At 42.1% G+C, this 17,876-nt stretch overlaps 1 protein-coding gene across 1 annotated transcript in view; it reads right to left on the bottom strand.

Annotated features, from left to right (window-relative positions):
* The window catches only part of ZNF804B (zinc finger protein 804B), an 81,599-nt gene extending 75,348 nt beyond the window's left edge, over positions 1–6,251 (bottom strand). The window contains exon 1 of the mRNA XM_044295585.1: positions 6,081–6,251. Within this exon, the coding sequence (XP_044151520.1) occupies positions 6,081–6,251 (171 nt within the window). The remainder of the gene's footprint in view (positions 1–6,080) is intronic.
* Between the last annotated feature and the right edge of the window lie 11,625 nt (positions 6,252–17,876).

The raw sequence follows: 17,876 nt of genomic DNA, 5'->3' as shown, positions 1-17,876 counted from the left end.
GCCTCCTTAGCATCGTGGGTGACGCTAGGGAGTCTCGTCTCCGTCCCCGCCTGCAAATGGCTGCGCCCACCGCGACACCAGATGTTTTTATCCGCACACGGGGAGAAGCAGCTGCGGCGGTGCGGGGACCAGGAGCGGCGCAGAGAGCGGGGAGCCAGATAAGTAGATTCAGTGTGAGGGGCCCGGCATATGGGGGACATTTTTTAGTCTTTAGGAGGGTTGCAGGTGATCAGTATAAGGCCTCATGTACAGTCAGTTTTTGCGGCTCGGATGCGGACCCATACACTTCAAGGAGGCCACAAAAGATGCGGACAGCACTCCGTGTGATGTCCTCATCCATTGCTCCGTTACGTAGCCCCGCAGAAGAAATATAACATGTCCTATTCTTGTCCATTTTGCGGACAAGAATAGGCTTTTCTACAATGGGACGCTTTTTCCGTTCCCCAAATTGCGGAAGGCACACGGGTGGCTTCCGTGTTTTGCGTATATGCAATTTGCGGACCGCAAAACACACAACGGTCGTGTGCACGAGGCCTAAGGGCGCCTTAACACGCTGCAGATTATGTTGCAGAAAATTGGCTGAAAATCCGTTCTATTCACCTGGATGGCGCTCGCAGAAATCCCACAGAAACCCATTCGGATGACTAGAACTGATTTACATTTGCAGAAATTTTCTGCAACAAAATCTGCTGTGTGTGAAGGCAGCCTAAAGAATCCGCTTTTTTCCCCCCCCAGAAACAGCCCCCCTTTTGCCCAATGACTTTATCTGATATTGCAGTTCAGCTTCAATCATTCAAAGAAGACCTATCTGCGCTCCTGACCTAATTGTATTCCCCGTGATATATAGCCATTGTGGGGCACCGTTTCGTAGAACTGTGCCGCTCCTCTGTTACTGCTCCTAGAAAGGTATGAACACAGTGACAACTGAGTGTTACCAGTTGAGGGTGTGCCCCTACCTATTCTGCCACCGTCCAATCAGTGCAGGCACAGGCGGTCTGGTAGGGACACACCTCTGACAAGAGGAAATGGTAACACCCAGGAGTCAATTGATACATTTCTAGGAGGAATAAAAAAGGTACACAGAATTGAAAGAAATGAATTGTTTTTTTCCCGGGGAATATAATTGTTTTCTAAAATAGACATGTCAGGAGAATAGACATTATTACATCCTCTTTAAATAGGAGTGAGGTGCAATACCAGGCATTTACAGGAATGGCATATAAAAAATGATAAGGCTATAGGGGCGCAAAGGAAGACAGGCGGTCAGTCAGCGCACATACGTAAGTCTTGATCCCCTGTGCGCTGAAGTTGGATTTCCCTAGTTTATAAAAATAATAATAATCAAAAACTGTAAGAAATATTGTAAATGATTAATTATCAGCACTAAAAGACTAAAATAAAATTTAAGAATATTAAATCCACATCACTGATAATGAACCTTACTACTGAGAAAATGCTAAATAATTTTTTCAATTTTTGTTATATATATATATATATATTTTTTTTTTTTCTTAAAAATATCCTTTGGTATAATTGAAGTACCCTGGAATCTTTTCTATTCGTTGGACTGTGGGTATAACATAATAATGACTTCGCTCCCTAAAAGCGTCTTTAAAAAACTGTTTGCATGAGACTCCCACGAGAAGTGAAATGAGCTGTTAAATCTACGGCTGGCGGTGTTCTGCGGGATCTCCTCGCATTAGTCTGGTTGTTTCCACTTCACTATTTTCACATATGATATACTGAAAAACACTACTTTATTAAATTGTGGATTTGGATTTGTAGAGGATTCACCAATTACATAACGCCCAGCACAACACAGAGGAAAGGATCTCGTCAGATATTTGGCAGTGTAATTTTTTTACAATTTTACCGGAAGTAGATGATATGACATAGATAGATAGATAGACTCTGGGCAAACACTTTCTCCAGGTCCACAGGAGCCCCTCAAACTGCGCCTGAACTGGCAGATTTCCACTCTACGGTACTTTTCTGTCCAGAAGAGGGCGCTATCATTCAGAGCCCATCTGCATAGCTCCTACCATCCAGAGGTGTAGCTAAAAGCTCACGGGCCCTGGTGCAAGAGTTCAGCTTGGGCCCCCTACTTTGTGGCAAGGGACAGTGAAACACATAGCCTTCGTGCCACCTGAGGCAAAAATTCAAAAAGCACCCCCCCCCCCTCTCAATCCAAATTCTTGACCTAACCCCTTCCCTTCAGCCAGAGATGTAACTTGAGCAGCATGTACTTTCTATAATACCAGTGTCCTCTTATATGGCACAAGGGACTTTGGGCCCCCTCAGGCTCCTGGGCCCGGTAGCGACTGCTACCTCTGCACCCCCTATAACTACGCCCCTGCTACCATCACAAAGCCTTCCTAAACCAAGAAGCCCCAGAAAAACAAAGCACCCTGCAACAAGTCACCCAAACCCAGCCTGCCCAAGCCACCAACCAATATAGCCTGACAAAGGGCGAAATCCAGAGGACGATACACAAGGGCAAAGAGGAGTATATTAGCGTCTGGAGGAACGAGATACGAACGTCCCAGAAGCTGACAGTATACCAGAGCCTGCAGAGGGAGTACAAACTGGCCCCATATCTGGAGAAACTCCCCAGTCCAAGAGACTGACAGATCCTGAGCCGGTACAGACTGAGCGCCCACAGCCTGCTCATTGAATCCGGGCGTCATCGACAGAGGTACAAGCCCAGGGAGAGCAGACTGTGCCAGCAGTGCGACCAGGAGACCGTGGAGGATGAGGCTCATTTCCTGCTGCGGTGCCCCAAATACTCAGCAGTGAGAGAGACTCACTTCAGGAGACTGTCTGATCTCTGCCCAGACTTCACCTCCATGGAGGAGGAAGAGAGACTCTCCATACTGCTGGGGGAAGAGGAGAACACAACGGCCATAGCAGCACAATATATCACTGCCTGCCATGGACTGAGAGGAGCCTGATAGATAGATAGATAGATAGATAGATAGATAGATAGATAGATAGATAGATAATAGAGATAGATAGATATGAGATACATATGAGATAGATAGATAGATAGATAGATATTAGAAAGATAGATAGATAGATAGATATTAGATAGATAGATAGATAGATATGAGATAGATAGATAGATAGATAGATAGATAGATAGATAGATAGATAGATAGATAGATAGATAGATAGATAGATAGATAATAGATATGGATAGGTAGCGGCACATACTTTGGTGTTTTTGTATCTAGCATGAAGTTTTCACATTTCTTTAAACTTTTGCAGCTTGTAAGCAGCATGGAGAGCAGGTCTAATCACTAAGTGTCCCTTTGCTAAGCTCAGCAGTATTTTACGCTGACTGAGGAGGGAGCAGAAATGTATCAGGTAGCAGATTTCTAAGTGTGGTTGGAGGTGAATTGCTGGTCAGGTTTCTAGACATACATCTATTGATCTATGTGCGTCTGAAACAAACAAGTTTCATAGTATCAATACCATCCAGTGCTGAATTATTAATAGGCTGCTGGGGTCGGACAGTGGATTATACTGAGGTACGGAAGCTCCATTACACAGGAAAAGTCTGAAACTATTGGGACTGTATGTAAAACCATCATGTGCGAGGCTAAAAATTCTGCACGCTGTAATACGTGAGAGGTAAGTAGACGCGGAAGAATATTTAGGGTCCATTCGCACGTCCGCAGTTTTCGGAATAGGTGCGGAACCATTCATTTTAATGGTGCCGCAAAAGATGTGGACAGCACAACGTGTGCTGTTTGCTTCCGTAGTTCCGTTCTACGGTCGCGAAAAATATAGAGAATGTCCTATTCTTGTCCGCAATCACTGACAAGAATAGGCATTTTTACCATAGGGCCGGCCATGTGCGGTCCGTAAAATGCGGGACGCACACAGCCAGTATCCGTGTTTTGCAGATCCGCAATTTGCGTACCTCAAAACACTTACGGACGTGCGAATTGCCCTCTTAAAGTGAAATTACGGACAAGTTTCCCAATTTAGTAACATTGCATTGCTGGGGTCATGTAACACACCAGGACCGTTACTTTTCCCCTCTTGTACCCCAGATGTACGTTTCCGAGGTACGCAGTGCACTGCAGGCTGAGAAGCAGCGGCCCCGTCAGTCTTTAGATGGGTAGCATGCGCTCGGCTTCATCTAGTGTCATGGAAATCCGAGCCGCGTGTTGCATAATAGAACGGTTTGTGAAACACGGCATTAAAAATCCAAGAAAGCATGTTTCCTTAGTTATAACATACATAATTCATGCGTGTAAAGCGTGCCAGCGAAGAGCTGATGGTCTTGTGATAAATATCCTGCTTCGCGCAGCAATGCCCTGATCAATGGGAAATTAAATGGATTCCGGTAAGATTAAGTTATCCCCTATTCACAGAATAGAGGATAACTATTAGACTGGCGGGAGTCCTACTGCTGTGACCCCCACCGATCACAAGGGCCCCGTACCCCCTGAATGAACGGACTGGCCGATCGGTCATGCGTGCAGCCTCTCCATTAATTTCTATAGGAAATCCGGAGATGGCCGAGTGCCGTATGCGGGTATGTCTGGTATTCCCATAGAAAGGAATGAATGCATTTTTGACCAGCTGCTCCGTTCATTACAGGGGGGCTGCAGGCGGTACAGGGCCCCCCTTCTCTTGATCAGTAGGAACCCTTCTGATCTAAAGATTTTTCCTCATCCTGTGGATGGGAATAACTTAATATAACCGGAAGACCCCTTTACTATAAGGAGCTACTTAATAGGCACTGACACAGGCGTCCAAACGAGCTCCTCTTCCAGATATGGAATCATATAAATAGAAATATAGCACGCCGTGTTCAGCGAATCAAAGTATCCAAAGTGGACTTTGATTCAAATTTCAGGGAAAATTTGATTCGCCGCAAAGCCACATTTCCTTCCGCTTTGCACTGACATGGTGGTAAAAAAATAGAAATTAAATTCACACTCACTTCATCCATTTGAGAGCGAAGAGGACGCCTCGGCCATGTTGATTAAAGGTCCCACCTAAAACCTTGTGCGTGGTGACGTGGGATCTTCAATCAAGATCCTCTTTGCGCTCAAATGGCTAAAATGAGTATTTCTACATATTTTTTTAAAACTGATTAACCCCTGAAAGCCTTCATTTTTCATCTCAGATGCCGCGATCAGCGATGAACGCGGCATCTGTAGGGGGGGCGGCGCAATCACCATTCTCCGTCATTGCGCCCGATACTTAAAAAGAAATGCACTTCGTCATGAGCTAATTTCTTTGTGAAATTCGGTGAAGCGGCCGAATCGATTTTTTTGTAAACTTTGCTCATCTCTAACCGGAAGTCCACAGTCAATGTGCAGGTGTATACACCAAGTGAACAGTCAGTGGTTATACTTGTATGGATAAATCAGTCCATCACATCAATTACAGAGGTGGATAAAAGCCCACTGTAATGTTTCGGGGGCGTTCCCCTTCCTTAGGCATGTGTGATCAGGGTCGAATGTGCCTATATAGTGTAAAAGAACACTGAAATATCAGTATAGACGCATCACCGGCCTCCTGAACCTTCTTCTTTCCAGTTGACTCTTTTGTTATACCACAGAAGAACTACAAGGGGTGCACCTAGTCATTCTGCTGCCTGAGGCGAAAAATGAAACGGCGCCCCCCCCATGCCAATTTCTTAACCTAACCCCTTTGCCACAATGAAAGTGCTCATCGCCCACGGCCCTTCCGCTGCCCCCCTCTTGCTCGTAACTGGTGCTGCCTCACCTGGCCTCATTGGTGGTGCACCACTGGGCACTGCTATGCAAAAAAAAAAACATTACTGATCTATATTTATTTACCTTCAAAACGGACAAGAATGGGAAATGCTCTATCACACAGATGAGGACAACACACACATTTTTCTCTGAACCATAGAAATGAATGGGTCCGATCCGTAGCAAATGAGCATCAGACGCAGACCGAAAGTACGGTGGTGTGAATGTAGCCTTATATTAAGTAACCTCTTGGATGTAACGTTCTGAATCTCCTTTGGTTCACACGACTCTGAATCCCTCGTCTTTCATTGCCACTGACATTTGGATTCTGCCGTTTCTTACCCAGTCCTGACAACCAATGCAAACACCATAACAGGCTCTGTAGGGGTTGTCAAAACAAAATTGTTCAATCCCAGACTCTGCCAACACCCCCGACATATCTGTTTTAGTAATTATTTGGATTTCCAAGATCAGAACAATTTTGGGGCACCTTTTCTTAGGACTCTGAATCATGTCGTTGCTCAGCTGTTCCTCCTGGATAACATGTGGAATATACTGATAATGAGATGTTACCAGTTAGGGATGTGTCCCTTCCATGTCTGACATTGCCCAGTCACACTGTGTAGTGATATCCCCTCTGACACCCCAGTCGTCAGTTTTTTTAAATACATTTTTAATAGCAATAACAGAGGGATTCACAACTCAAGAGTTTTTAGAAAAGATGCTCCAGAATTGTTCATTTATGGGGCTAAAAAAGAGAGGTGACAGATCTTCAATTAGTGACTGGGTGGCACTGGGAGAGTCATAAACGAGGTGTCGGGTGCCAGTGGAGCTCCGCCATACTGTATCTTTAGTAAGGAAAGGCTATGAGTCTGCTGGCAGAGGAAGCACAACTGACCATTTGGTGACCACTTCAGTATATGTGACTACATGTGCTGAACCGGTAGTCATCGAGACAGAAAGACAAGTGGTTGCTAGGCAACTGCAACCAGAACAAAATCAAAGTACAAAATTCAAGGGTTCTTTTTATGAAGATAAACAATCCTCATGTATTCTTATGTAATGTTAATTATGCTAATACTGCAGAGGAGCTAGACCTTAAGGAGCATCGCCATCGTCTCAAGGGACACCAGTAAATGCTGCTAATAAATTAGCTGAATTTAGATGCTATTCTTGCAGCATGAAACGTCTCTCCTGCCTCTTCATTACGGGGAAAACATGCAACATAATCTTTGCAATCAATTTACAATGCGTTAGGAAACTTAAATGATAATTAGCAAGAATTACTTAATTTATTAGCAATGCAGATATAATTCACAGTAGTAGCAGTACATCATTACAAGTTTAATTAATTAGAGGCAGTGTAAAAAAATCTATGAAAATTTGTCGTAAAGAAGCAGCGAACACGCCAAAGTATATTAAAAGGCTGAAAACTGCTGAGCTTAATGCGTATCGCTGGTGAAAATTAAAACTTTCTCAGTCCTCGTAGATTGTCATTTACAGCACATTTTCTAAAGGTTTTTCTCTCAAATCTCATGGTCAGTGCTGCAGACCTCTCCCTCCTATTTTACTAACAGTAATATATCATTATTGATACAGTGGAGAGGCAACCCGGTCACCGGTCACTCTTTCTAAAGTCCACTCTTTCCACCCTCTTTAAATACAGTCCTGTGCTTACATCTTCTAACACAGATTGAATCAGTGCTGATGCTGCTGCAATCACAGCTAGTAAGTTTCTGTCTCTATTCACTCCATTATGGTCACGGTAGTGATCAGTGAGGCCCTGAACTTCACCTGCACCACTGTTCCTACCTGATTGCATGATACGCCCTAGCTGACAGTCCACAACTGGAAGGCGGTCCCTTCTTAACTAGGTAAAGGGACCTACAGGGAGAAACGCGAGGAAAAATAAATAAACGTAGTGACAGATACACTGAACCGATACCAACTATGTGGGTCATACAAAAAGAACCAGAACTGAACTGAAACAATGATTACAGAGTGGTACTAACCAGGGTTGATACCAAGAGAGTCAACTATAAAGCCAGAAACTGGAAATCAGAAACGTACCAAGCCAGAAGCTCACACCAGGAAGTCTTGTCACATTCAAATCGTCAAGCAAAGTGTTAAACGTTATAAACATGCTGAGGTCCAAATTCTAGAGGTCAAAAATTTAATAAAGCAGATTAAGTGGAAAAGATGCCTTAATCACAGGCAACTTTGGCCAGCAGTTTCCAACCGAAATAGGTCGCCCCATAGATCACGTGGGATGTGCGCCCACGTGACCTGTGACGTCATGATGATGGATCCCAATGTCCCACCTGATTGGCCAGTGCTCCAACAAATGGCACCCAGCCAGTAACTAAGCACTGGATGTCGGGGGTGTAGCCCGCTACAAAACAGTGGGGCACAAATGCAGGCGGTGCTGCAACACGCGGACCATGCCCACTGTCCAGGAAGGCAGTTACCTGGCAATGGTTTCAGGGTGCACCCGTCAGCCAGTAACAAATGTCACACTTTAGCTGACATCAGCAGGGAGGAAGTAAAGGACCAAATTCATTGTGTCTCCTCCTACTATGCCAATATTGAAAACTATAGAGTGTGCATCCAGCCATCAAATAACACTTAACTTGATGTTACGCTGTGAGGTGCATATCCTATGATATTTTTTTATTACACGAGTGGATGTATGCTTTAAAGCTTTAGTTTATTTATTTTTTATTACATTTTACTCATTTTGGGCTAGAAATCATTTTTTCAATTGGTCTTTATTATATATTTTGATCTGTTCTGTTTTTCTAGCTGTGTGAATCCTACGTTCACTTAGTGTTGATTGGTTATCTAACAAACATCATCTCTAAATTACTAAAAGGTCATCATAAACACTTAATAAAGCCACATTATTATCAGTAAGATAAGGATTGAGCTTTAATGAGTGTTTATAATGTCAGAGAGCAGAGATAAGGAGCCCCTCAACTCCCCAAATGACAGAAAAGAGAAAATCCAGAGGCTGCTACCAGAGCATCTCACCTCTGTACAGAAAAAAAAGGCTCCAAATTTTTACTAAAGACCAATTGAAAAAAAGTTTTTTACCTCATAATCAGTACAATGCAAAAATTAAAAATATTGCCCCGAAACCTATACATAGCCTTTAAAGGTTCACAGACACTGCCACTGCATATCTTTAAAAGCACTAATGACAGACATCCCTGTGCATGGAGTAAGTCATACAGTCATGTGAGCAGGAAGCACGCACAAGTTCCACCTCATCTATACATGAGCCAGGGAGAGGGATAGCTACAGTATGGCTGAATCCATAGCCAAATTTACATCCTGTCCACAGCCCAGACTAGAAACCTGGCAAAAGACGTGATTTCGGTGGAAGCTGGATTTTCAGGAGAGGTGTGTTACATAACTGGGTTCCTAGGAGGCCAATCATGCAACTTCAGGAGGGTAAGTAGATCACAAACATTCTCCTACAGATGTGTTAGGTGTAATTTAGGATAAGTAAATCAGGTAGTCTGTTCCAGCAGAGGAGCAGACTAACAGAGTTACCATATCCGGCATAGCTGGACACCGCTGGATCCCTATTCACTATAATGGGATCCAACGGGGATCCGGTATAAATGCCAGAATTTTGCTGGAAATATACAGCTGCTCTCTGTGCCAGAAACTGGCCGAATTATAGGGATTAGGGATCTGGTAACTCCGGTAGTCTGCTCATCTGCCAGAACAAACTTCCGGATTTACCTGCTGCAGATCTGAACCTACCCTAAGCAGGCCTTGCAGGACTTGCTGGGTCCCCGAAAGCCCCCATAATTGAGAACTCTATATAAACCCTACTAATTAAAGGAGTTGTCCAGATTCAGAGCTGAACCAGGACATATCCCTTATTTCACCCAGGCAGCTCCTCTGACATGAGAATCGAAGGATTTTTTTTATGGAGAGCTGGTGATCTACTAGACTCTCTATGGGTAAGCTAGGCGGAGGCTTTTGCCTAGCAGTGAGCCCGGTGATGTCAAGGGTACTAATGGGCAGGCTTCAGCGCTCCCCTAGCCGTTTTACAGCCAGCCGATAAGTGTGCCGGTGACGTTTCCGGCAACGCTGCTAGGCAGAAGCCGCCGCCTAGCAGTGTAAAAAATTTAAACAAACAGCTGTATCGCGCAGGGCAAGGGAGAGCATTGGAGCAGGAAATGCTCCGATGCTCATCTCAGAGGGCTGTCTGGGTGAAAAAGGGTATTTTTTTAGCTAATATCGTGCTATAATCTTCTTTGTCTAATAGTTGTAATTTTTTTCTCATCTGATGTTCAGATTGGAAAAAAATGACAACTATTAAAAAAAAGATTATAGCACTATATTAGCTAACTTGTTCTACATTTGTTTTAGTTTTTTTCGAATATTCGCTATATTGCTATATATTCTTGTTTTAGAATATTACGAATATTCTAAAAAACAAATATATTTGTTTTTTAGAATATTCGTCTTTTTTTTTTAAATCTGTACAGTTCTTGCACTTTGGCATACTCCTCCCTGACAAGCATCCCCGTCACCATGGGAAGGCCTGGGGGTTAGAATATACCATCGGATCAGAGTTTTCACAATCTCATTACGAAAATTCTCTTTATGAAAATTCGCAATCAACACTACTCCTAAAGTCAAAGATATTGCAGCCTTCTCATTTTGCAGCCTTCTTATTGGCCCACAAGCTAGAAGCAGGGAGGGATCATGTGTACGGATTTAAAAAAAATCTTGAATATTCGAAATTACAAATATTTATCACTATATTCTAAATATTTGCAAATATATTAATTTTTTAGAATATTCGTCTTTTTTTTTTAAATCTGTACAGTTCTTCCACTTTGGCATACTCCTCCCCGACAAGCGTCCCCGTCACCATAGGGAAGGCCTGGGGGTTAGAATATACCATCGGATCTGAGTTTTCACAATCTCATTGATTCTCATTACGAAAATTCGCATTACGAAAATTCTCTTTATGAAAATTCACAATCAACACTACTCCTAAAGTCAAAGATATTGCAGCCTTCTCATTTTGCAGTCTTCTTATTGGCCCACAAGCTAGAAGCAGGGAGGGATCATGTGTACAGATTTAAAAAAAATCTCGAATATTCGAAATTACAAATATTTATCACTATATTATAAATATTCGCGAATTCTCGAATATTCGCATATTACGCGATCATTACCTTGCCGATTTTTTGAGTAAAAATGCAGACTATATACGGAATATCGCAAAATCGAATATGACCCCTGCCGCTAAATTTTATTCTATTTTGGCAGAATACACTATTTAAGAATTATTTATAAATATTTATTACAGGATTTTAAATATATAAATTACCCTTTTATATTTTTTATTATTATTTTTGGTTGTTAACACACAGTTTTATAAATTGTTCCTTTCTTAAAAACTCTTTGAATTCTTCTTTTTGGAATGTCCAACAAGCCAGAAAATAGTTTTCGGCACAGAGAATTTATGGAAGCTAAGCATCCTGTAATCAGGTTTCTGATTGGCTGGATGTGCTCTTCAGGGATAGCCCCTAAGTAGGTCAAATAGAAGGTTGAAACTACTTTAAGACTCCTAGTCACATGCAATGAGTTCTACTTTTTCCTTTGCCTTTAAACTAGTCGCCAAATTTACACGCCTGTCTACAAAGGTGAATAACTTATTTTATTATAAGTCCGCTTGTTCCATCCATTGCTCACCTGAAATGAATAAAATGCACAATGTATGGCTAATTCTATTACAAATACTTGTTGGGAATACATTACCCAGACAGTAATGAGCACTTCTTGCGGTGCCTTAGAGACATAAGACTTCCTGAAACAACAATTCAAATAGCTGATTACGGTTTGATGCTGTTTTATGAGCTCTCCCGGGGCATCAATTAATCCTGTGAACTCATCCCATCCCACACTTATTTACCAAAAGGGCCCGGAATTAATGGCAGTCTGAGAGCTTTCAGTCCCCGAAAGATGATCCCAGTCTTCTTCTGTCTGTCTAAAGAGGTGTTTATGGCTCCATCATCAATTAACAATAATATATTTGTGAAGCTATTAACACAAGGTTACTGGTATTAAACTTTGTAATTCTTTCTTGTAAAATTTCTTCCATGTAACAGATGAGTCAATGACATTTAGCGGCTCGCGGTGGCTGCTTAGAATACGCCGAACATTGTTAAACAGGAAAATAGCAAGCGGGATTTGAGCGTAAGATCTCACAACCTGAAGCAGAAATGAAGGACGGTATAAAGGCAAATCAGACTTTCATTTTCATAGTGAACTGTATTATAGCACTTATATTACTGTACACAGGAGGCAGTATTATAGTAGGTATATTCTTGTACATAGGAGGCAGTATTATAGTAGTTATATTCTTGTACATAGGAGGCAGTATTATAGTAGTTATATTCTTGTACATCGGGGCAGTATTATAGTAGTTATATTTATGTATATAGGAGCAGTATTATAGTAGTTATATTCTTGTATATAGGAGCAGTATTATAGTAGTTATATTATTGTACATAGGAGGCAGGATTATAGTAGTTATATCCTTGTACATAGGAGCAGTATTATAGTAGTTATATTCTTGCACATATGAGACAGTATTATAGTAGTTAGATTCTTGTACATATGAGGCAGTATTATAGTAGTTATATTCATGTACATAGGAGCAGTATTATAGTAGCTATATTCTTGTGCATATGAGACAGTATTATAGTAGTTATATTCATGTACATAGGAGCAGTATTATAGCAGTTATATTCTTGTATATAGTATCAGTATTATAGTAGTTATATTATTGTACATAGGAGGCAGTATTATAGTAGTTATATTATTGTACATAGGAGGCAGTATTGTAGTAGTTATATTATTGTACATATGAGGCAGTATTATAGTAGTTATATTCATGTACATAGTAGCAGTATTATAGTAGTTATATTCTTGTACATAGGATCAGTATTATAATAGTTATATTCTTGTACATATGAGACAGTATTATAGTAGTTATATTCTTGTACATATGAGGCTGTATTATAGTAGGTATAATCTTGTACATAGGAGCAGTATTATAGTAGTTATATTCTTGTACATAAAGGGCAGTATTATGGCAGTTATATTCTTGCACATCAGGGCAGTATTATAGTAGTTATATTCTTGTACATAGGGGCAGTATTATAGTAGTTATCTTCTTGTACATAAAAGGCAGTATTATATATGTTATGTTTTTGCACATAGAATCAGTATTATAGTATTTATCTTCTTTTTGTGCACATGAGAGACAGCATTATAGTACTTTAGGTATATTTTTGTACATATGAGGCAGTATTATAGTGGTTACAGTATATTCTTGTACATAGGTGCAGAGTTAAAATAGCTAGATTCCTGTGCATAGCTGGAAGTATAATAGTAGTTACTTTCCCTTACACAGGGGCAGTATTAAGAAGTATTTTAGTAGTCACATTCTTGTACATAGGAGGCCGTCTTGTAGTAGAAAATACTAGTATAGTATGACAATATGTGTGTACAAATATGTACGGTACTTGTCAAAAATCCTGAATAATATACATATTTCCATGCAGTTACTTTTATTCCACGCAGCTATAAATAAATTCAGTTGAATCTGATGTGAGTTGTGGTTGTTGAACTGCACTTCTCAACAAACAAATAATAATAACTATATTAGCTACACTCACCTAAAGAATTATTAGGAACACCTGTTCTATTTCTCATTAATGCGATTATCTAGTCAACCAATCACATGGCAGTTGCTTCAATGCATGTAGGGTTGTGGTCCTGGTCAAGACAATCTCCTGAACTCCAAACTGAATGTCAGAATGCGAAAGAAAGGTGATTTAAGCAATTTTGAGCGTGGCATGGTTGTTGGTGCCAGACGGGCCGGTCTGAGTATTTCACAATCTGCTCAGTTACTGGGATTTTCACGCACAACCATTTCGAGGGTTTACAAAGAATGGTGTGAAAAGGGAAAAACATCCAGTATGCGGCAGTCCTGTGGGCGAAAATGCCTTGCTGATGCTAGAGGTCAGAGGAGAATGGGACGACTGATTCAAGCTGATAGAAGAGCAACGTTGACTGAAATAACCACTCGTTACAACCGAGGTATGCAGCAAAGCATGTGTGAAGCCACAACACGCACAACCTTGAGGCGGATGGGCTACAACAGCAGAAGACCCCACCGGGTACCACTTATCTCCACTACAAATAGGAAAAAGAGGCTACAATTTGCATAGGTGAGTGTATATATGAGAGTTACTGCTCAGAGATCCCTTTTACATCCCTGAAGGATAAGTGGGTGTGGACTGGCCAGGGTCGTTGGTAGGTTAAAACATTTGGGGCCTGGGCCCCTGATGTTTTGTCCCAGGCCCTGAATGTACTGCCTGCCAGATAGATACAACTGTATAACCATCCTGAGGATGGCAATACAATTGAATCTAATGCCCTGCAAGAGCTGAAGAACCTGTGATGACATCACAGGTCATTTGATCCGAGCTAAATGCAGTAGCTGAAAAGGACCTGCGATAATGTTACCGTCATGTGACCAGTGCAGGAGAGGACGGCTCAGCAGTGAAGAGAATTCCTGGTAAGAAGCTGTGGTGAGGTCTGCTACATGAGGAGAGGTAAGTGAAGGGAGAGTCAGAGCAATGCTGGGAGTTGTGGTTATTTAACTGGAGCTGTATGTTAGGGCTGAAGGGAGGTAAGTTATTTACATGGGACTGAAAGTTAAAGGAGTGATGTTATTTACATGGGAATGCATGTTGGGGGTGGCTGGGGTACGGTGATGTTATTTACATGGGACTCTATGTTGAAGGCGGCTGGGGAGGGGGTTATTTTATTTACATGGGACTGTATGTTGAAAGTGACTGGGGGAGGAAGTGATGTTATTTACATGGTACTGAATATTGAGGGGTGATATTATTTACATGGGACTGTATGTTGAAGGCGGCTGGGGAGAGGGTGTATATTGAAGGGGGGAGGAGAGATGGTGTGATGTTATTTAAATGGGACTGTTTTTTAGAGGGTGCTGTCGACAGAAAGGGATGTTATTTACATGGTGTGATGGTATTTACATGGCACTCTATGGCGGAGAAGGGAAATAATGTTATTTACATGGGACTGTATGGTGCTAAGAAATTATAATTTCTTAAGACAGTAAACGGAGGAATATAACTACAGGGGGCATTACAAATACTGGGAGGGCTTAAGGGAGAGCATTATAACAGTAGGGGGCAATTTAAATACTGGGGCACTTCAGAGTGAGCATTATAACAGTAGGGGGCATTATAAATACTTGGGGACACTGTAGGGGCAGTATAACAGTAGGGGGCAATAAAAATACTGGGGCACTTCAGGGTGAGCATTATAATAGTAGGGGACAGTATAAATACTGGGGGCACTGTGGGGGCATTTTAAATCCAGGAGACATTAGGCGTTCTTATTACTACTGGGGGCTCTATAGGAGGGACTTATAGATCCACATTATTCCTAGTAAGAGCACTATGGGGGCCTTATTGCTACTGAGGTGTCAGTAGATAGCCTAATCACCACTGGGGGAACAATAGGGGGGCCTTATGTCTACTAGGGGCTCTGTAGGGGCATTATTAATACTGGAGGGCTCTTCTACTAATGGGGGAACTCTTGGGTAGCACTATCACTGTTGGGGGCACTGTAGGAGGCAGTATTAGTGATGAGGGCACTCTATAAGGGAATTACTATTGGTGGGACTATGAGGAGCACTATTACTATGGGGGGGCACTCATTTTTCTTCAGGATATTATTTGGGGGTACAGAAAAATGAGGAAGCTAAGATGTCTGTGTGTTACACTCTGTAAAGACGAGGCGACAGAGAGAAGTTTTCCAGACCGAATGGAGAAGATGATGACAGAGAAGATCTACATCAGAGGAGATCTCATCTGGCAGGAACTGGATGTGAGAGGTAGGTGCTGCTGTATAGCTGTATAGCTATAGCGGGCTTAGGGGTCGGTTGGTTAACTTTGAGAATTGGGCCATATGCATTGGGGCTTGGGCCCCGGATCTTTTGAGACCCTAGCAACACCCCTGGGCCTGGCAATAGACCCTACAGGGAACTTTCCTGGTGTGCCGATGTCCAAAGGGCCACCGGAGTCCTCCACACTGCCGCTGGCCGGGTATGTACTACTGGGAGAACTATGGGGGTCATTATTAAAGGACCTCCAGGCAGCATGCTGAGGGTAGCGTTGTCTTGGTGTTGTGGGCCACATTTCACCTCCTAATCCAGATTACAGACAATTGGAGAAGGAGGAGGAGAAAAGAACGTGGCAGCCATTGATGGTCACCACAGAGGGGCAGCTGCTAAGCAGGTAGTCTGTGCTTCACTACGGTATTAGTGACCTTGCCAACTTGTATTGGCCATATCGACTTGTTTTGCTCCACCTTCTGTCAATTTGGCCCCATCTACAACATAGGGCCACTTTTAGTTTTTGTTTCCGGTGCCACTTGAAGTTCCCAGTCTGCCCCTAAGGATAAGCGGACATTTGGTCATTTTTCACATTCAGAAGATAAATATTGTAAGAAATTCCTGCCCTATAGAGGGCTGGGATGAGGAAGGTTTGACTACTAAACAACACATTTTTCATCAGCATTTCTCTTCTAAAACACCTGTCATACAGGCGGGTGGCTCTATTTTATTTTTTAGTACATTCGGGGAAATTTATCATGACCAGCATTCCCATAAGCCAGAATTAAGGTGCTCCTAATTTATTAAGGGACAGATATTTTTATTTTAAGGAAATTAGGCACGAGCGCCAGAAACTATCTGGGCCTGTGTAGACTTGATCTATAATGTATGCTGGTTTCTGGAGTAAGGGCTCAACACATGACTGTATGTATTTTGCGGTCCGCAAACAACAGATCCGTAAAAAATACGGATGACGTTCATGTGCATCCCGTATTGTGCAGGACCCTAACAGCTGGCTCCTAATAGAACAGTCCTATCCATGTCTGTAATGCGTATAATAATAGGATATGTTCTATATTTTTGTGGAATGGACATACGGAAAACGGAATGCACACGGAGTAACGTCCATTTTATTTGCGGACCCATTGAAATGGATGGTTCTGCATACTGTCTGCAAAAACAGTACGGAACTGACACGGAAAGAAAATAGGCTCTGCCCCCTCTAAGCCCCCTCTAAGCCCCCTGCTAAGCCCTGCTCCTTTTCTTACCACTTTCGAAAAGTGGTGAGAAGTTCAAAAAGTCACAAATTATGGCATAAATACACATACCCATAATTTGCTACTTTTTTTTTACGCCACACTAGTGGCATAATAGCTTTGATAAATGCCCCCCCTTGGTGAACTACACAGGATCCTGAAGAACAGGGGTTCTCATCAAAGAAAGGGATTTCCCGCAGCTCGCTCTGACTTTTGTATGTAAGGACTTGCTGTAGAGTATCTGTATTATTTACAGTATCTGCTTATTTATCTTTAAAGAGCACCTGGCTTGTCAGCGGGATCAACACTATTACATCAGGCATGCTATCTGGTAGGGTTGATCCTGCCGATCAAAACGATACCTGTCTTGTGAAAATCGGTAGCGGCATTCCACAGAAAAAATACTTTTATTCTTTATGCAAATGAGAACTTTGTTGTGCCAAGGGGCGTGGCCAGCGCTAAAAATCTGAGCAGCTGAGGTGCGCTAAAGGGGCTAGGCCACTCCCCTCAGTAAAATGAAGCCCTCATTTGAAGAAAGAATAAAAGTATTTTTTCTTGTAAACTCTGCAAGTGATTTTCACATGACAGGTATCATATCGATCAGCAGAATCAACCCTACCAGGCAGTGTATCTGGTTTAAATAGGTTGATCCTGCTGAAGGGTGCTCTTCAAACTTAATTTTTACCTTGCTTTGTGTTGATATTTTCTTGGTTTCAGAACCAATTATCAGTTTTCCACAAATTTACATTCTCGAGTTACAATATTTCTAACTTGCAGTCATTGTCCCGGAATCAATTAATATTGTGACTTGAGGGGACACTGCACCTACATAAAAATACTACCGCAAATAATTACCCAAGCTCAGCAATTGATGCGAGGCATCTACCTGACCTTACTTGTTCTAGAGCA

Source organism: Bufo gargarizans, chromosome 5 (assembly GCF_014858855.1).
Source record: "Bufo gargarizans isolate SCDJY-AF-19 chromosome 5, ASM1485885v1, whole genome shotgun sequence".
Taxonomy (NCBI): domain Eukaryota; kingdom Metazoa; phylum Chordata; class Amphibia; order Anura; family Bufonidae; genus Bufo; species Bufo gargarizans.
The sequence above is the reverse complement of the archived record's forward strand: the minus strand, read 5'-3'. Positions and strand labels throughout refer to the sequence as shown.